We start from the raw sequence: 21,409 nt of genomic DNA on the forward strand, positions 1-21,409 counted from the left end.
AGAACATGGGCATCATCAGTTGGACAAAAACACTATGTCCATGTCTGAATAATTTATAAACCATAAAAGATTTTTTTTTCTTCTTGTTATTAGTTATATTTTCAGTTCACATTCTTGATTATCATTTTTAACCAAAAAAAAAAAAAAAAAAAAATACACATTCTAAAATTTCATATTTTTAATGCTTTCATTTGTTAATTTTTCACCCTCTCTCAAGTACCCCCTGTAGTGCCATTGTGTACCCCCATTAGAGAAACACTGGTTTAATTCATTTAACAGCTTCAAACTGCTGTTATCTGTAGCAAAAATATAGTGTCCCAATACAGATTATGAAGACCAATAATAATCAATATCTAACTCACAGCCTTTCAAAATAAGACCATGGGCATCATCAGTAAAACCACATGTGCCAAACTCATGGTCTGGGGGCCCAATCTGGAACTTTGAAGCATCCAATTTGGCCCACATGGGAGAGAATAAAAATTACGGAGAAGACCAGAATTAACATCTTTAAATATTTAATATCAGTGAAATATTGTGACAAATGTTTTTTAAGTGTTGCAGATCTGGTGTATGTTATATATAATATAATATATAAGATATATATTTTTAAATGCAAGGTGGATTTCTGTAAAAATGAATAAAATTGAAACAATTGCAATAATGAGGAGAAAAAAAAGTGTTGCATGTACTTGAAACGTCAGCATTTCCAACCTTTTTAAGTTACTGCTATGACCTTCCTTATCATACCCTCTAATTCTGTGGTTCCCAAACTGGGGTACATGTACCCCTAGGGGTACTTAAACATATCTCAGGAGGTACACAAAAACATTTGTCAGTTTATTTATTAACATTATGAATTTTTTTTTTTTTTTTACATGCACACATACTTTTTTCCTCATCCAACAATAATTGTTTGTGGCACAACTCTTTAAAATACACCAAAAATGTAAAGTTCAAATCCTAAAACGAGTAAAACATCAGAAGGAAAATAAAATAAAAAGGTAAGGCAAATGTATTTGTATAGCACATTTCATACACAAGGCAACTCAATGTGCTTTACATGATCAAAAAGTGCAACAAAAAACATTCAACAGCTTAAAATCAATAGGAACATTTAAAATCATCAGTAAAATCAATTCAAATCATCAACAAACACATTATGTTCACAACATGACCAAAAATATCCCTCTCAATCATACGCAGTAGAGAAAAAGAGTTTTCTTTAACTTTGATTTAAAAATGTTATGCTGACTTTAGCTTTTCTCACCGGTAGCCCTTATACAGTAGCTATGAAGTAGCTCACAGTTTCAGAAAGGTTGGTGACCCTGTTATAAACCCTGAAAAATAAGTCCTATGTTTTATCAAATATTTAGAAGCAGCAGCAGCAGGTTTGCAATGCATAGAGATTCCCACAGTCAATTACCAATAAATATTTAACATTTGCATCACACACTGAGGTGTCTTCACGAACAAAACCAATCTTTCAGGTGAGGGACCTCACTGGTCTGGCCCCTGGTCCTCCTCACCACCTTACAGGCGTTGCAGTATAGCTCGTTCCAGAACGAGAGCTGGTGGACGCTGTAGTTCTGCCTCCAGCTCAGGTGGTGCTTCATCAGATCCGGATTCTGCTTCACCTTGTTTAGGTACTGGGCCAGCTCCTCGACCGTGGGGAAGTCATCCACGTGGATGAAGGCCTCTGGGGGCAGGAGGCGCTCATAGTTCTGCCGGGACGGACCCAGGACCACGGGGATAGCTCCTGCCCGCACTGCGTTCCAGAGTTTCTCCGTGATGTAGTCCGTGTGCTGTGAGTTCTCCATGGCCAGGTAGAAAATGTAATCTCTGAGCAGCTCCTGCACGGCCTCGCTGCCCTTCTTTAACGGCTTCCCTGCGCGTCCGTACACGTCGATGTTTACGTAGCGTTTCAGTTCATTGTAGATAGACACACGGGCATGGGAGGCAGACCAGTGGCTGACGACCCAGGCCAGTAGGCGGGATGGACGGCGGAGAGAAGTCGTCTGGTCCAGCGATCCAGAGCCGTTAACCACGGGGATGAGGTGACCATAGGGGACGTAAATATCCGAGTCCATCCGGTAGGACAAAGTCAGGTTGAAAACCCTGTCGAACTTCTGCAGTCTCGGTGAATGTGTGGGACACTCGTGGTTCATCCATATCCACTTCTGAGAGCGAGGTCGCAGTTCTGGTGGCATTCGGACTCTCCCGCTACAAATATCCCGGTGGTGAAAAATCACAGCGTCAGCCTGTCGGTACGCGTGCTTGTCATCCGTGATCGTGCACCCATGGATTTGGAACTGCTTCCAGCAGTCAGGGAGAGGAGCGACTTCGCCGAACGGATGCACCCAGAGCAGGATGGTGGTAGGGGGGAGCCTGGGGCTGGGGGGGGACATGCAGGTACAGAACACTTATTCCCAAGTGTTAAGGTGTTGAGCTTAGTGGAGTACTTTGTGTGTGCACATAAACGACACTTTCACCGGGTCCGATCATCAACGTCCTCACTACGAGGATACTTTATTCACTTCTTCTGAACACACAACTGCTGCGGTGTTAAACACTACACAGCATCAGAGCGCCCCAAGGGGAGAACATGCGCTACAACATCCAACCTTTACAACACAGCCACACAGAGTAAGAGCGCAGATATATACAATCTTAACACCCCCACTCGCTATTAGCTCACTGTGTTAAACCAATTTGTAAACAAACATTTTAAGAACATTTTTCCATCATCCTGTTTTGTTAAGATTCCTCCTTCTAGTCTTTATCCTTAAATGCCAAACATATTCTGTGAAAAATATTTCAACTTCTGTTTAGTAGCTGGTTTTGTCAAGATATCAGCAACCATTTGTTCTGTAGGGCAATATTCCAGTAATACCCTACCAGTAGCAACAATGTCTCTTATGAAGTGGTATTTCACATCAATGTGTTTGCATCTTTGTCTGTTAACAGGATTTTTAGTGAGTGCAATCGTACCTTGATTATCTTCGTACACTTTTGTTTTACCATATTGATAGTTATCAAGTCCTTTTAGTAGCTGTTCAATGTAAAGACACTCCTGTATAGCTGAAGCTAAAGAAATGTATTCTGCTTCACAGGTAGAAAGAGCTACTGTTGGTTGTTTTCTTGTCTTCCATGAAATGAATGAACTGCCTTCACACAAAGTTGCACAATAGCCTGATGTGCTACGTCTGTCTGTTTCATTTGATGCCCAACTTGCATCACAGTAAACTGTCAGACCGAGTTTTTCAGCTACATTCTTCTTTTTTTTTTTTTTTTTTTACTTGTCTGCACATGCTGTCAAAGGTCAACACCACAGGAAGTGCAATCATTATGAGACAGCAATGCATATTTTGTTATTGCAATAAAATACATTGATTTATTTTATTGCTTAATTGTGACCATCACCAGCCCTCCCTAAGGAAGGGTAAGAAAACTTTTATTAGAGGGAGGATATAAAAAGGGAGAGCAGTGTTACACCTAAGTGGAGGGGAAGGGGAAAGGGGAGGAGAAAGGGAGCAGGGAGAAGAGACTCAAGGCAGGAAATAGAAATGGTGGGGAAGAATAGACTGTTTTGCAGTGAGGGTGAGATGTGAGGTTGTAGAGTATATTGTGCTTATTATGTTGTGTAATCCAGCCAGTATGGTGACAAGTGTGAAGCTTAGCTATAATGGTGGTGGCTGTGAACAGGGGAATGAGTGAATGGTAGTACCTAAAGCAGGTATTTGGGATTAACGTGTCTAAGGTTAAGCCCAGTATGAGTTTTATCCCACATCCCAAGGCGTGCCAGTGCATCGTGGACCAGTGTATGTGCAAAAAAAGAAAAAAAAAACCGCTATTGCAATCCCAGGAACTGCCCTGGGCCCGCAGATGCAGCCAGGCCAGCAGAAAGAGCGGAGGCCAGGGAGCCCCAGGCAACCCCCCAGATGCCCCCAAGATCCCAGGCCGAGAGGCAGCCACCGCCCCCCATACACACATCCGAGGAAGCCCCAAGCAGCCGAGCACCCAGCGCATCCCCCCACCGACCCCAACCCCCAACCCCAAGGCCCCCCGCCAGCATCCAGCCCCCCCCACCCACCCACACCCAAGCACCCAACCCCCCGAGGGAAGGGCCCAGAGAGCCCCCCGCCCGAGACCCCAGCAGAGGAGCCAAGGCCCACGCCCAGCAGACGGCCAGAGCCGCGCGGAACAAGCAGCCGGCGGGCGCCCGTCGGCGGGCCCAGAGCCAGCAGGGTCCGGACCCCGGGCCAGAAGGACCCGGAACGGAAGCAGCACCAAGAGTAGCGCCCCCAGGGACGACAACCACGCCTATAGCCGCCGAGGGCACCAAAGGGATGCTGCAAGCCGCCCCGCCGGCCCCCAGGCGCACCGACCAGGCACCCCAGAGTGCGCCAGACCCCCTTGCCCTCCCCAAGGGCCCAGCCACAGCCACAGCCAGAGCCCGGATCACAGGGCGCCGCCCAAGCCGGGGCCACCCGGGGCCGCACCCGCAGGCATGGCAGGGCGCGGCCCGTACCACCCGCCCCGGCAGACCCCGGCCAGGACCGGCCCCGCCAGCCAGCCAGACCCGCCGGACCCAAAGGGCACCACCGCGGGACAGGAAACTTCCAAGGGCGAGCCCCCGGGCCAGACCCCCGTGGGGAGCACCCCCCCCACCCCCCAGCCCAGGAACAGGCCACAACCCAGCAAGACCGCGCAGCCCCAGACGGCACAAAGACAGCTGCCCAGGTCCCGCCCCCCACCGGACAGCGCAGGCCACGGGACAATGCCCCCCCCCCGGCGCAAGAGCGACCGGCGGCCGCCACCACAGGAGAGAGGGACCCCAACGGCACACGACCGATGCGGAGCAGCGGCCCCCAGCCAAAGGCGCAGAACCCACCCACCCGCCAGCCCGCAGATAGCAGGACAGACCTACCAGGCGGCCGATACCGACCTCCACCCCGGAACAGCTAGAGCCGCCCCCCAGCAAAGAGCACCACCCCGGAGCGCCAAGCAACCCCGCCCCAACCCCGGCGCAGACGCCAGCACCCCCCAGCGTGCCCACCCCCCACACCGGCGCGGCAAGCCGCCCCGGACCCACACGCCGCGAGGCACGCCCCCCAGGCAACCAGGAAACGAGACAAGCGCCAAGCCCCACCCGCAGGGAAGGGGCACCCCCACGCCCCACCAGGCCGGCACCGCCCGGAGAGACCCCGCAAAGGGAGCCCCCAGCAACATCTCTCGACACCCCCCAGAGACCCACCGCCCCGCCACGCCCGACCGCACCCCCCGATCCCCACACGGTAGCCCAGCCATCAACGGACGGGCCGGGCCCCCACCCGACAGGCCCAGATATGTGAATTTACCCACCACCCTGTTATGGTGCCTCTCCATTCCCCAATGGAGAGGCACTTCCCTATCCCCTGAGTGAATGTATGTGTTTTGTGAATGTATGAAGTGCTATTAAAAAAGGGTGGCTGGATGGGGAGCGGCGGCCACACGGAGCACGGCGGGACCCCCCCCCCCAGGCGGAGCCAGGCACCAGCCACATCCCCCAGCAGTCCAGGAGGCGACCCCCGCCGCCAGCCGGCCCAGAGCGGCCCGCCCCGCCAAAGCAGGCGGCGACCGCGCAGGAGAGAGGCCAGCTCCCACACCAGGGCCAGCACAGGCCCGCACGACACCACGACATAGCACCCTCCACAGGTGGGCGGCCCCGGCCCCCCCGACAAGAGAGGACGCCACCAACCACCTAAGCAGGGCCACCCCGCCAGCCACGGACCGATAGGTAGGCGAACCCATGTCCCCCCAGCCAGGCACCGCAACCCCACATCAATGTCGCCAGCAGAGCCCCCCCCACCCACCGTAACCACCCCCAATCACCCCCGCGCCGACATGAGACACCCCCGACGCCCGCACAGCCCGGAGGACAGCAGGCCCCAGCCAACAGCCCCATCCCGCCCAAGGCGGCGCGGCACCTCGCCGAACCGCAGCCCGTCCCCGGGCAGACGGTGGGAGGGCGCACCCCAGGACACCGAACCCAGAGACCCACCCCCGGTGCACCCCCGCCCAGACACGGCACCCACGGGGCCCGGCGCCTCCAGCCAGCATTCCAACCACCCCCGACGCGGATCCGCCAGGACAGGAGCCACCGGCCGCGCCCCCACACACACCCACCCAGCACGGCCAAGGGGAGGCCCCAGCGTGGGCGAGGCCCCATAACTCACCCTTCCCTCCCCCCGAAGCTACACAAGCTGGCCCCTGCGGTCCCCCAAGTGAGCCCCCGAGGAGGAGGGGGAGGGGGCGGCCCGGCCCACCGCGCCAGCGGCACGCTCGGCGAAGGCGCGCCCCAGGGAACCAGGCCAAGGCGCCCAGACCAGCCGGCGGAGCAACCCACCTCACCACCCCGCCACCCGACAACCCAGGACGCAAGTGTTCGCCCCCAAGAGCAGCCGTCTGAGAGCAGACATCTTTTCCATGGAAATAAATTCTATGAGGAGATTTCGCCATTGGTTTATGTTTAAGGATTTTTTATCTTTCCAGTTCACTAATATTGTTTTTTTTGCTATGGCAAGTGCCGCAAGGATGGATTGTGATTGGTTTGCTGGAATATCAAGCATAGTCAGGTCTCCTAACAGACATAGATTTGGAGATAGAGGAACCCTGCAGTCCAAAATGGAGGACAGTTTTTCAGTGATTAGGAACCAAAACTGTTGAACTGGCGAACAAAGCCATACGACATGTAAATATGAATCAGCTGTTCCCTGGGTGCACTGAGAGCAGATGTCTGTTGGGGAGAAGCCCATTTTATACATTTTCTGTTGGGTAATGTGGGATCTGTGGAGGACCTTGTATTGAATTAGCTGAAGATTTCTGTTTTTAGTCATCTTAAAGGTATTGCAACAAATTTCTGTCCAGAAATCGGTGTTCGTGGTGATTGAGAGTTCAGCTTCCCATTTAGCGATTGGTAAGTGATTAGAGTTAGTGTTTAAGAGTGCTCTGTATATTTTTGAGAGTTTTTTTGTTTTTGTTGAGATATTTTTCATATATATGGCCAGTTCTGGAGGTTGCAAGGTGATTAAATCTATTGCCGTATTTTTCTTAATTGTCTCTGTTACTTGTTGGTATTGAAGAAAATTACTTTTATTTATATTAAATGTTTGGGTTTGGTTGTTATATGTCCTGAGCTTATCATTTTCGAAGAGGTCCTGGAGATGAATAATTCCGCTCTCTTCCCATGTTTTTAGATAGAGCGGTGTTTTTCTGTTTCTAAAGTCAGGGTTGTGCCAGATTGGAGACAGCATACTAGTTTTTAATTGAACATTTGTAATGTCCAGGGCTTTCCACCACGCAGTCAGGGTGGAGGCAATTAGTGGGTTTTTAAAGCAGTTATGACGTTTGAGGGTCGCAGTGATAAAAGGGAGATCAGAGAGTTTAATATGTTTACAGTCTAGCTGTTCGATTTCTAGCCAGGTGTTATGGTATTCGTTTGGTTTTAGCCATTCTGTTAAATATAGAATTTGGTTTGCTAGGTAATAATGCATGAAATTAGGGGCTTCCAACCCACCCTCGCTTTTATTTTTTTGAAGAGTTGAAAGGCTTATTTTTGGTTTTTATAGCATAGAATTTTGTAATTGCAGATTCTAATCTTTTGAACCATTGCGTTGGTGGTTTCAGTGGGATCATAGAGAACAGATAGTTTATTTTAGGTAAGATTTTCATTTTAACTGAGGCTATTCTGCCAAGGAGTGAGATGGGGAGATTGTTCCATCTCCGCAGGTCTTCTGTGACTTTATCCAACAGAGGGTCTAGGTTCAGTTTAATTAATTCATTTAGGTTTGGTGATATATTTAAGCCTAGATATTTAATTATATTTGTGGGGGAGGGGTATTGTGGGTTTTGGGTTGCTGGGTTCCATGAATTTTTTGTTAAAGGAAGGATTGATGATTTTGACCAGTTAATGGAATAGTCTGATAGTTTAGAGAAGCTGTTTATTAGTTTAAATAATTCTTCTAATGAGGATTGGGGTTCTTCCAAATAGAGTAAAATATCATCCGCATAAAGATTAATTTTGTGTTCTGAGATGGATGAGTGGATTCCTTTAATAACAGAGGTCTGACGAACAGCTGCTGCGAGAGGTTCAACAAATATTGCAAAAAGCAAAGGTGATAGTGGGCAACCTTGTCTCGTTCCCCTCTGCAATGTGAAGCTTTGGGATGTTATTTTGTTTGTGGTTACTGAGGCCTTAGGTTTATTGTACAGGGTGGAGATCCATTGTATGAATGATTCTCCAAAGCCAAATTTGCCAAGGACAGCAAGGAGGAATGACCAGTTTACTCTATCAAATGCTTTTTCTGCGTCTAGTGACAAGATTATTGTTTTCTTTTTAGAGTTCTGTGCCATGTTGATCACATTAAACAGCCTTCTAACATTGTCTGTGGAGTGTCTATTTTTAATAAATCCTGTCTGGTCTTGGTATATAATTGACTGTACGACTTTCTCTAACCTGGAAGTGAGTGCTTTGGAAATAATTTTTATGTCTGTGTTAATAAGTGAGATGGGACGGTAACTTGAGGGTAACATGGGGTTTTCGTCTGGTTTAAGTAGTAATTTAATGTTTGCTGTATTCATGTGACCTCCTACATAACCTTTATTTTTAATCTCTGTTACTACTCTGAAAAAGAGCGGAGCCAGTATTGACCAAAAGTGTTTTAGGAATTCAGCAGGGAACCCATCTGGACCTGGTGCTTTGCCTGTTGACATGCTATCTAAAGCATTTTGTAGTTCTTGTAAGGTTAGTGGTGAGTCTAAGGTGGTTTTCTGATCTATGGGGAGCTGTGGTAGGTTTAGGTTTTTGAGAAAGGTTTTCATATCTTCAGGGTCAGGGTTTAAGTTTGAAGAGTATAGGTTTTGATAGTAATCATGAAAAACCTTATTAATGTCCTGAGGTAAGTTTAAAGTTTGACCTGAATTATCAGAAATTGCTGCTATGAAATAGTTTTCTTTGTTGTGTTTAAGTTGATTTGCTAAATATTTGCCTGATTTATTGTTGTAGTCAAAGTTTTTGTACCATAATTGCTGTAAAATAAAATCCGTTTTTTTAGATAAAATTATGTCCAGATTAAGTTTTGTATTTTGGAGTTTTTTCCATAAAAGTTCAGACGGGTTAGTTACATTCTTCTTGAAGTTAAGTCCTTGTTCTGATGTACCTTTTAGGTATCTGAATACATGTTTCACTGTATTCCAATGTTCCATAGTAGGATCATTAAAGTGTTGAGATAGTTTACTCACAACAAAGCTTAGGTCAGGTCGAGTGCATGTGGATAGGTAAATTAAACTTCCCACTGCTTCTCTGTACTGTCTTGGTTGTTTCAACTTTTCAGCATTTTCTGCGTAATCAAGTTTTGGTTCACAAGGAGTTTCTCTTGGTATACAATTTTCCATATCAAACCTTTGTAAAACCTTTTTCATATATCTCTCTTGTGACATTTTGACTCGTCCATTTGTTTGTTCAAAGTCTATTCCTAAGAAATGTTTTAAGGTTCCCAAATCCTTCATTTTGAATCTCTGAGTTAACATTCTTTTTACATCCTGCATTGATTTTTCACTTGAAGCAGCTAAAATAAGGTAATCTACCCAAATAATAAGTATTACCTTTTGACCATATTTTTCTTTTGTATACACACAATGATCTGCATCATTTTGCACAAAGTCATTTTCACAATAAATGGGTGTGTAACACTGTATTCCAGTTTCTGCCCGACTGTTTGAGTCCATACAATGATTTGTTCAGTTTACATACCAGTTTTTCACCTGTGTTAGAATTTTTCTCGTAACCTTGTGTTGTTCTAAATAGATTTCACAGTCGATGGGCGTGTGCAGATACGCGGTCTTCACGTCCATCTGATGTAAGAGTAGGTCCTCCTGTGCCGCCTTCTGCATGAGAATTCTTACACTTAACATGTCAGCTGTCGGTGAAAACGTCTCTTCGTAATCAGTTCCTGCTTTCTGGTCGTATCCTTTAGCAACAAATCTAGCCTTATATTTATTAGATCCATCTGTGTCTGTTTTGAGTGCATAAACCCACTTCGCTTTTAAAGCTCGCTTACCTGGTGGTAAGTCAGTCAACTGGAATGTGTCATTTTCCACTAGTGAGTTCATCTCCTCATCCATGGCGTTTTTCCAGTGTATTGACTTGGATGATAACACGGCTTCCTGATAAGTTTCTGGAATGTCACATACTGCTCGATAACAGAAATCAACACGTTTGTAATCTGTCCAATGAATCATCAGTCTCATAATCTTGTAAATAAGATGGCTTTTTCTTTATCCTGAATGGATTCTTTCTGATTTCTGTTTCAGCATTTGTCGCTGACTGTTCCATATCTTCCTGCTCATTTAAATCCTCAGTATTGTTTTCAGGTTTAACTCTGTCCTCATCCTTCTGGTCACTGTCACAGACTGCATTGTCTCTGTTTCCAATGTCATGTCCTGCGTATGGCTCCAAAGTTTGTGTCTCTCTCTCTACACTTGTTTTGGTTGCGAATCTCACCAATCTGATCTTTTGGACCTTTTCCATTTCTGGATAATATACCAGGAAGGCTGGGCTATTTTTATCGTAGCCTATGAAAATGCCCTGCTCACTTTTGGAGTCTAGTTTTCCTTTTTCTTGTTTGTAACTAAAACATGTAGACCCAAACTTTTGCATTTGTGACACATTTGGTACTTTTCCTGTAAGTAACTCATATGCTGTTTTCTTTGTCCGTCTATTGTAACACCTGTTTCTAACATGAGCTGCTGTTTGAATGGCATAGTTCCACAAATAGTTTGGTAGTTTGCTTTCTATCAGTAAGCATCTAGCCATGTCAAACAGTGTTCGCCATCCTCTCTCTGCTGTGCCATTTTGGTGTGGCGAATAAGGCGCTGACGTCTCATGTCTTATTTTGTTCTTTGTTAGTAACATTTGGAACTCTCTGTTTGTAAACTCGGTGCCGTTGTCTGAACGTATACACTTTACATCTCCATAGGGTGCTACATCTGCTAAGAACTTTTCTGTTGCAGCAACTGCATCGCTTTTTGACTTAAGGAAATATACTAATACAGCACCTGAATAGTCATCTGTGAAACATTGTGCGTATTTGTGTCCTTCTATGCTCTCAGTTTTCATTGGCCCTGCCAGGTCTGTATGGATTAACTCCAGGGGTTTATTTGCTTTAGCATCTAGCTCCCTATTTCTTGTTTGGGTAAACTTGCCTTTTGTACATATTTCACACATCTGATCCGGCTTAACAACATTTCCCTTAATTACCATACCTTTGACCACAGTTTGGAGTTTGATTACATCCTCATAGTTGCAGTGCCCTAGAATCTCGTGCCATGTTTGTACGTCGTGACAAACTTTACACTGATCTTCATTTGCATCAACAGTTGGTAGATAATATAGCTTCTCATATTCATTTATTTTAAATCTGTTACCATCTTTAGTGATCATGTGGCTCTCTCCTTTCTTGAAAGTTATGGTTGCTCCTCCGTCGGCTGCTCTCGCCACTGAAAAGATGTTTTGGGGATATGAGGGCATGTACAGAGCATTTCGTAGTTGTGCCCTGTGCTGTCGTCCATCGCTGTCCACTAGATGTATCGTTGCTGTTCCTCTTCCTTGGGCCATTCCACTGCATCTTGTCCCATCAGCTAGTTCCACTGAATGAGTCTCTGGTTGAAAAGTGTTGTCAAAGCTTGTAAAGTTATTTACATCATTTACAATGTGGGATGTCGCTCCTGCATCCACCATAATGCCTTTCATCTTTATTTTGGGTGCTGACTCACTTTCTTCTTGTGCTGCTTTGAAGAGGTAATCACTGGATTGTTCATCAGTAACCTTTCTGACATTGTCTCGTTTATCTTTCTTTTTGCATATGGTTTCTTGGTGTGTGTTGCTCTTACAAAAGTTGCACCACACTTTTCGGATACACTTTCTTGCTCTGTGTCCTTTTAATCCACATTTGAAACATGTCAGATCTCCATCTTCACTTCTACTTTGAGTGCTGCTGATGTACTTCTTCTGGATATTTCTATCCTGTTTTGTGAACGTTTTCATCACATTGTCTGTTGGCTCAGCAGTACTAATTTTCTCTGACTCTTCGTAAATACGTAATCTCCTTTTGAAATCTGTAAATGTCACATTGTCCTCATTTTGTGTTACATGTACAGCTAATGGCTTGTAAGAGTCAGGGAGGCCACCAAGAATCATGGCTATGATCAGACTATCACTGAGAGTCTCACCGGCATCACGAAGTGCTGTAATCAGGTTTTCTGCTCTGATGACGTAGTCCGTAGTTGACTCTCTGTCTGCTTTCTGTAGTTTTGTCAAGGACGTGTACAGGTTGATTATTCGTGGCTTGCTTTTTCCTGAGTAGTGCTCCCTCAGTATTTTCAGTGCTTTCCTGCCATCGTATGTAGCATCGTGTCTTATTAAAGACAAGCTTTTATCATCGATCAACCTTATGAGCTCTGCATAGCAGTCTGGATTTTTTATTCTGTCCGCTGCTGCTTGCTCTTCTCCTACTGGTTCATTTAGAACAGTGTCTTTCAACTTTAAAATATGTAAGTGTCACAAAAACCTTGCTTCCCAAAGGTCATACTTGCTTTCGGATCCATCAACGTACAGTTGCGGGGATACTGCTCCGGTAGCACGAGCCGCCATATTTGTTTAAGCTCCGCACTTTAGCACTATGCTATGCTAATTAGCTCAAACTTTACCACGGTTACTTCTTCTTCGAGAGTACACGCTAGTTTATTGGCCAAAGTCCGCTTTATGCTCCGTGTAATACTTCACGTTTGCATTACCTTTATCCTTGGTCAAGCAGTTCTCCTCTGTTAGCTCAAGTCCACACCTGCAAACTTTCTTGGCTTCTCTGTGCGTGCGTCGACTCAACGCTACCTCGCCTTGTTTTCTTGAGGTGGCTGGAATCACTGGGGTTCCTGGGCCCATAACCTGTTAAGGTGTTGAGCTTAGTGGAGTACTTTGTGTGTGCACATAAACGACACTTTCACCGGGTCCGATCATCAACGTCCTCACTCCGAGGATACTTTATTCACTTCTTCTGAACACACAACTGCTGCGGTGTTAAACACTACACAGCATCAGAGCGCCCCAAGGGGAGAACATGCGCTACAACATCCAACCTTTACAACACAGCCACACAGAGTAAGAGTGCAGATATATACAATCTTAACACCAAGGTCAGGAAGACAGTCGCTGTGCACACGGCGCAGAGGACGTAATTGAGAGCACAGCCACGTTTCATCCCTGAGTGGATGTTGTTTCCAGGAGCAGTGAGTGATGATGAAAGGCCTAAAGGTCTCCACAGTCCAACACAGCCTCACCTACTGACTCCTGGTTCAGATGTACACACCTGTCAGTATTCACTGCATTAATAAATGACAGATAGATACGCCTACAGACGCAAATACTAGGTTGTGGTTAGGAGTGGCACACTGATTACCACCCAGTGACATGTCCTTGTTTTTTTTTTGTGTTCTGGTAAAGTGAGACAATCTCTCCAGGTCCTGGAGATGTGGCAGTCTTGGTTTTGGGTCTAGTTTCCTCTGACTGGGGCTTTAGTAAGAAACTTTTTGAATGTTTAAAAGCCGGGTCGTTTCGGTTGAGCAAACACCTTGACTTAATTAAATATTCAAACAACATGTGTATTGTTCATTCTGCATGTGCATTTTATTTTGGGCCTATACATCAGATATATGCAACTAGCGGCCCTCAATGTATATGCACTAAATCAGTGTTTTTCAAATGGGGGTACGCGATGGAACTACTTGAGAGAAAGAGGAAAATTAACAAATAAAGTGCGAGTCTTAGTACACAACCAGGCATGAGATGACCGGAAATGATCAAAAATAAATTAATGTATTTAATCAGGGGGAATTAAATCAGTGCTTTTCAACCTTGGGGTCGGGACCTCACGTGGGGTCGCCTAGAGTTTGAAAATTTAAAAATTGCTTGAAATTTCTAAAAAATTTAAATAGATTTTAAAGTGTTTGAATTCCGATTTTTTTTTTTGTCTTAAAGAACTGTATTCCTATATTTTCACTTTGTGAAATATAAATCTAGTTCAACTAAAACGCAGTACATATATATATATATATATATATATATATATTTTGGGTCACCAGATTTTTTTTATATCAAAATGGGATCACGATCCCAAAAAAAAGGTTTGGAACCTGCACTAAATACTGTTTCTTTCCACTTATTTACCAAATGTTATAAGCCGTTCATTCCATCATTGTGCATAGTTGTTTTTAAATAGTTATCTAATAAAAATGTTGTAGTCGGATAATAATGGGTACTTGGATTCAGAAATAAGAGGAAGGGGTACTTGATCCAAAAAAGTTTTAGAACCACTGCACTAAATGACTGAAAAATACACAAAATAATAGAAGACACAAACAAGAACAGAAATGCACAAAATAACAACAAAACACACAAAATAGGAGAAGAATATACAAAATGACACCAGAAACACACAGAGTGACAACTAAGACAAATGTGAAGAATACACAAAATGGCACTAATCCTCCAATCAAGCGATCATATTTTTGTGGCCCCCACTATTATCAAAGTTATATATCCGTCAATTTCGTGCCAAAAACTCAAGAGCATAAAAACTTTAATCGCACACAGTTGGATCACTTTATGCCCGCGTGCGGTGCCTTTCTGCACGCTCTCGTCTCGGTCTGTGCATGTTGAGTTTTGGCACTTTGGGGGCGTGCATTGCATGGACAGCACTTCCTTTCTGATTGGTCACTTGAAAAACGGTCAGAGCCAATCAGAGGTACAGTAGGGCGGGTCATCACAGTATAAAGTCCGTGGCTGTTTCCTAGGAAAAAAAAAAAGTTATCTCTCAGATTTCATTTGATTTTATGCTGGGACCAATGTATGGATCTAGTTTTATTTATTTATATTATTTTATTTTTTACTGTGCCAGCTAAACTGACGTCTGGTCTATGGCTTTTTTTCCCCTTAATCTTAGTTTATTGCAGAAACATTAATCTTTATTTTGTTTTTAAATTAAAACCCTATTAATGTATTTTATGTATTCACCATTTGCATATGTAAATATAGAATGTATGTCGCAATGTGGAACTATTTATTATCTCTCCTTCATCTGCTGTTGTGCTCCTTTACACCAGAGTAAGTCCACCTGAACCCACTTATCTATGTGTCCTTCATATCAGGACCACAGGATTATCACATGGGCCTAATTATTGATGTCATTGTTGCAAGTACAGTCACTTCAGTAGAATTATAATGAATGACAGACATCAATAGAATAAATTAATCGAGTTCTAATTTTAAAAAAAATTATCTACGTTTCTGCAACCAACCAAGATTAAGAAAAAATAGCCGTAGACCAGACGTCAGTTTAACTAACACAATAAATAAATAAATAAATAAATAAATAAATAAATAAATAAATAAATAAATAAATAAATAAATAAAACTAGCTCTATACATTGGTCCCAGCATATCAAATTAAATTTGAGAGATAACATTTTATTTTTTGTCCTAGGAAACAGCCACGGACTTTATACTGTGATGACCCGCCCTACTGTACCTCTGATTGGCTCTGACCGTTTTTCAAGTGACCAATCAGAAAGGAGGTGCTGTCCATGCAATGCACGCCCCCAAAGTGCCAAAACTCAACATGACCGCGCGCAGAGAGATCCCCGCGAGCGCACAGACAGAGACGGTGAGCGTGCAGAAAGGCACCGAAAGAAATCTATAACTCTGCGCGATTACAGTATTTATGAGCTTGTGTTTTTGGCACTAAATTGACGCCATAGTTGCCCATCTCTGGCCTACCGAGGGTCCAAATCTTCTAAGATTTTTGATTACTTAAAAAAACATCTTTTACCTTCTAAACTAACTTGTATCAGACAAAGTAGACACAGACAGAAAATTGGCTCAGGCTACAATCTTTACGTATTAAAATGTATTTTAAAAAATGTTTTTTAATATGCATTATCCCTTTTTAAATAAATAAACTTAAAACTTCAGAAGTTCCCATGTTCAATAACATTGAAATTATAATTAAATAAGGGTTTTTACAACATTGGGGTCGGGACCCCATGTGGGGTCGCCTGAAACAATTGCTAAAAAAAATAAAATAAATTACTGTAAAGTTATTGTTATTTCACAAATTAAAACACACAACTACTGTATTCTATACATTCACTTTGTCAAATATAAATCTAGTTAATAATAATAATGATAATAATAAAATGCAAAATATCTGAACTGGTACAACTCTGTATTATAACAAATTTGATCTAAAACTAATTCTAGAAAAAAAAAAATGTCTTGATATCAAATTGGGGTCATGATCCAAGAAAAGATTGAGAACCACTTTGCTTTGAGTGATAAATTCTGTGAAAAATAGGACAAAATCAATGACCTTTAATCTAAAAGACATTACCTGCTAAGATTCCCAGACTGCAGAGAAAGAAAACATCATAAAAACCCACTTGTTCATGTCGTCTCGCCCCTTGCAGATAGTCACATATTTCACTCTCAAGACCAAATGAGGTTTCAAATGTTAAATGACAATAAAATTGTGTTACAGGCCATATGATGTGATCATAATCACCACAAGCTTCTCCATCTCTTGAAGTTTCCATATATGTCACCATACATTTGCAGAGCACTACTGGCTATAAGGCTTCCAACCTAGAAATATAGCAAGTGCTCATTAAACTATGCTTTTAAATGGACGGAGATGTCAACTAAACTCACACTGAAGAAAATACAAATTTGTGAGTTTGAGTCATTTTGTGAATTTTTATTGTTTTGAACCTTTTAAAGTTATTTTTGTATGCATTCGCTTAGATTTGATGTATTTTTGTTGTCCTTTAGTTTATTTTTTGTGCATTTTTTGAGTCATTTTATGCATTTACCTTGAGGGCTGCACAAAATTAGGCCGATGGCCACTTGTGGCCCTCTGGCGGCCAGTTGCCAATGTCTGCTCTGAAGGGCCAAATTTTGCCCCCGGCCTTGAGTTTGACATGTGCTCAAATGAGCACAACTTTTTGTGCTTTTTTTATTCCTGGGTGAAGCTGTAATGTCAATCCCTCAACTAAACTGGCTCGTACCAGCTGGACTTTTAATTTTTTTGTGTGCACTGGATAGCAAAGTGAGATGTAACATTGGCATGTAAAGATCTCATTAATCACAAAACATTTTTTTTTTTACAAGACATAGTTACACATAAAGAGAAGTCACTAATGTTATTACAGATCATAGGGTAATTTCATTGGTTACATTGGTGTCTAGCCTCTGAACTATATTTACCATCCAAATCCAAAGAGTTGCCCTTTGTGTTCATTTCCATGTTGTTGTAGACCTTGAATTTTCATAAAGGAATCAATATTACGTCTTCCTCTTATCAAATCTCTTCCCCACAGCTAACTGAACGCATGTGACGCTGATAAAGGGAGAAAAGATATTTTACACTGACCTTGAAAGGAGAGTTTTGACATTTTCCAGATGTTTTTATAAGCTTGCTTTTATTGAAGCTTTCCTGTTTTCATTTAATGTTAGCCTTCTGTTTGCATGTTAGCCAGTCATTCCTGCACATTTAGTTTTTGATAGGACCTCCAGGTCTTTACTCATCTTCCTTATTGATTTTCTCTTGCTTTTCCTTTTTTGCTCTCCCAGGAGATGGGACGTCTCGATTGGAAAGAGAGAGTGAATGAAAAACAATCAAATAGAAGATGAGGGGGGAAAATGATAGAAGGCAACATGATGCTTAAAAAAGAACATAAAAGATAAGGAAGAGGCTGGAGGCCCCTAATCGCCCTGATCACAGAGGCCCCGGCTGACCCCTGACCTTGATCAAGACCTCAGAGGTTGCCCAGAGGTTGTGTGAAGGTGCCACTGCGGCAATTTACTCCACTACTGGGTGATGATGATCTTATGCAGCCTCCCCAGCTTGTCTGACGTGACCAGTGTTGCACGCTGCCTACGGCTCCCAAGGGCCACACATCCATCTCTAACCCAGCCACACAAGGCCTTCTAAAAGCACCTTACAGGCAGAGTCAATGAGCAGGAGGGAAAAAAGGACACAAACAGAAAAAAGTGGGAAAGCCAAAGGACAGAAAACCTGTTTTATTTTAAACCCTGTAGCGCTGCATGGTGCAGTAGAAGCTCTTAATGGCAATGACACAAAGAATGTGTCTGCTTCTCTATTTTTAAACTTTTACAAAATGTTAGAAAAAGAAAGAAACCTGATAAGCCTTCTCTTGATGAGGCTACATGTCTACGTCTCAACATTTTATACTCTGTTATAAACAACCCATGCTGTTTTATTTCTCCTCTCTAATTTTACCATGCGCGTAATAAAAAGGCAAGTTCAGAGAGCTTCTCAGTTTCTGTGCAATAGTCTTCAGTGCTTTTGTTTCCACTTTGATCAGAATCATCCTGCGAGACAGATGTTTGTTCCTCAATTGTCGCAGCCGACAGATGTGGAATCAATTGTTCCATGAGACTCAGGTTCTCCTTTTTTATTTTCATTAGTTCAGCTTTGTACTCTGAAAGTAACATCTCCTTCTCACAAAGCTCTTCCTCTTGCTTCTGCAGTAAACTTTCACCCGGGGTTTCCACTGGATACGTCTCCGCTGCGCCACGGCACCGATCCGGTATTTCACCGCTGTCCGGCGTCCGGTAATTCACACCGGTTGCGTTTGGAGCGCGCCGCGGTGCGCTCTGGTTGAACGACTGTGACGTCACGAGACAGAGCAGTTCTCACGATATTTATATAATCGCGCGAGAACGCAGTTAAATGTATTTGTTATAAATGCAACAATAAACAGATAAACAGGTCAGTGTTCCTAACGAAGGAGAACAAGAAGGTTGGACTCTGGATTTGTCATAGACACATTTTTTGGCAACAGCCAACAGAGAAGAGATAAAACTGCACCAGTAAAACATGAACTAAATCAAAGTTGCTGCAGTTTACAGTGTAGTTACAGTATGAGAAGAATCAATATAGTGGATGTGAATTTGTTTTTACACATTATGACATTTTGGTGATGTATTTACTTGAAATATAATCTGAAGTGTTTTATTTTGAAAAGTAACCTGATATTTTATTGCGGAGTACGTGCTTAATTTCCTGTTTAGCTTAATTTGTTCTGTGCTGATTGATGCGTCGTGCTCCGGTGTCTGCCAGAAATAGAAGCCCTGCGTATATGTGGTGGAGGGCACCGGACTACCGCATCTGGGAAGGAGCAGACACGCACCGCAGCGGACCTGGTGGAAATTAACACATAGACTAAAGTGGAAACCTATCAGCTCCGGTGACACGGCGGTGACGTAACGCAGCAGAGCCGCATCCAGTGGAAATTAGGGGTCATAGTATTGTTTGTCCAGATGTTCTGAGAACCAGTCCATTTGTTTTTAAATATGGACTTGAAAACAGAGTTTACATTTGTAGACTTGAGTTTGGACATGAAACCAGGCTTGTTCTGCCTCTCCTCTGCACTGCAGTCCCGCTGACTCCCACTGGAGGTCGCACTCTGCTCTGTGTCTGAATCCATGATCTGTGTCTGACTGTAGTGACGTAAGTGTCTCTGCAGTGTTCTGCTCAGTTATACTCTGAAAGCCACGAATATGACGTCATCCAGGTCGCCCAACCATAGCAACCGGTACACAATTAATATCTAATCTAATCAATCAAATCAAATTAATTTTTCCATGTAATCCTGTTCACAATATCAGCATGTTACTTGACAGTCACTACTTTTCACATGTCAGAATAGGAGCACGTTGAATACCGAGTCTTACTATATACGCCCGTTTTTGGTAAACAAAAGAATGCCCAATTCCTTTATTTTTTTTTTTACATTATAACAGCTACAACGTTATTATTTTAATTATGTTTGTTCCAAAAAACAATTTTGTTTGTTACAGATGTCAATAATTTAACACAATTTACAGATGTTTGTAGTTTTCAATCAACAACATTTTATATCTACTTTTAATTTGAACACTAGAATGACATGTTTTTAAAATGTCATCCAATGAGTTCCACAACCTGATCCAGTGACAAAAAAACCTCTGTTTGAGTGAAGTGTGAGCTAATGGTACATTCCTTTAATCCTGCTGTTTTCATCTGTGATTAGTATACATTTATTATAAATGTGCTCTGGAACTAAGTTATTTTTGATTTTCCACATGGCCAAGACAATTTTTAACTGAACAAAATCTACAAATTTCAAAATATTACCTTTAATGAAAAGTTCATTTGTGTGGTCTCTTGGATCTTTGTGATTTATGATTCTTATGGCTTTCTTTTGGAGCAGTGAAACCAGCATACATTATCCCAGATCTCAATACAAGATGTGAAGTATGGGACAATTAGAGATGTATAAATTCTGAACAATGCTCTTTCATCAAAAGTATACTTTACTTCATGTAATATGCCAATAATTTCCTTTTTTTTATGTATTCCATGTGACTCTTCCAATTAATTGAATTATCTGGCATGACTCCCAAAAATGTTATTTCTGAAACATTTTCAATAGCTGAATTGCCAATGGTAATCTCCTTCTAATATATATAGCCGCAAGTGGCGACAAACATGACTCGCCAGCCATTTTGTCATGCCGCCTTTGCCAGGCTGCCTTCACCAAATTGCAGCGCCTTCGGCAATCTGTGCCGCCTTTGCTGTGCCGCCTCAAATTCATACAAAAACATAATATAATATATAGTGAATTATATACTATCAATGCATTGTTATTGATTTGTTTAGACAGAAATGAAATATTGAAAAATTGTTGTTGTATTAACACATCCAAGAACATTGCTGGAGTAGTAGTAGTAGTAATAGTAGTAATAGTAATAGTCATAGTAGTAGTAGTAGTAATAGCAATAGTAATAGTCATAGTAGTAGTAGTAGTAATAGTAATAGTAGTAATAGTAGTAGTAGTAGTAGTAGTAGTAATAGTAATAGTAATAGTAGCAATAGTAATAGTACTAATATTAATAGTAATAGTAAGAGTAGTAGTAGTAGTAGTAATAGTAGTAATATTAATAGTAATAGTAATAGTAAGAGTAGTAGTAGTAGTAATAGTAATAGTAGTAGTAGTAGTAGTAGTAGTAGTAATAGTAGTAGTAGTAGTAGTAGTAGTAGTAGTAGTAGTAGTAGTAGTAGTAGTAATAGTAGTAGTAGTAATAGTACTAATATTAATATTAATAGTAATAGTAAGAGTAGTAGTAGTAGTAATAGTAATAGTAATAGTAGTAGTAGTAGTAATAGTAATAGTAATAGTAATAGTAGTAGTAGTAGTAGTAATAGTAATAGTAAGAGTCGTAGTAGTAGTAGTAGTAGTAGTAGTAGTAGTAGTA

General features: G+C 42.6%; 1 protein-coding gene across 1 annotated transcript; it reads right to left on the reverse strand.

Moving 5' to 3' along the window:
• Positions 1 to 1,138: 1,138 nt before the first annotated feature.
• On the reverse strand, positions 1,139 to 13,394 carry LOC114474706 (alpha-(1,3)-fucosyltransferase 4-like). The gene is made up of 2 exons (XM_028465167.1): positions 13,227 to 13,394; positions 1,139 to 2,430 (listed from the first exon to the last, which is right to left on the reverse strand). Exon 2 carries the CDS (start codon positions 2,406 to 2,408, stop codon positions 1,467 to 1,469), a length of 942 nt encoding a protein of 313 aa, XP_028320968.1. The 5' UTR covers positions 2,409 to 2,430; positions 13,227 to 13,394; the 3' UTR covers positions 1,139 to 1,466.
• Between the last annotated feature and the right edge of the window lie 8,015 nt (positions 13,395 to 21,409).

This window comes from Gouania willdenowi, chromosome 13, assembly GCF_900634775.1.
Source record: "Gouania willdenowi chromosome 13, fGouWil2.1, whole genome shotgun sequence".
NCBI lineage: Eukaryota > Metazoa > Chordata > Actinopteri > Blenniiformes > Gobiesocidae > Gouania > Gouania willdenowi.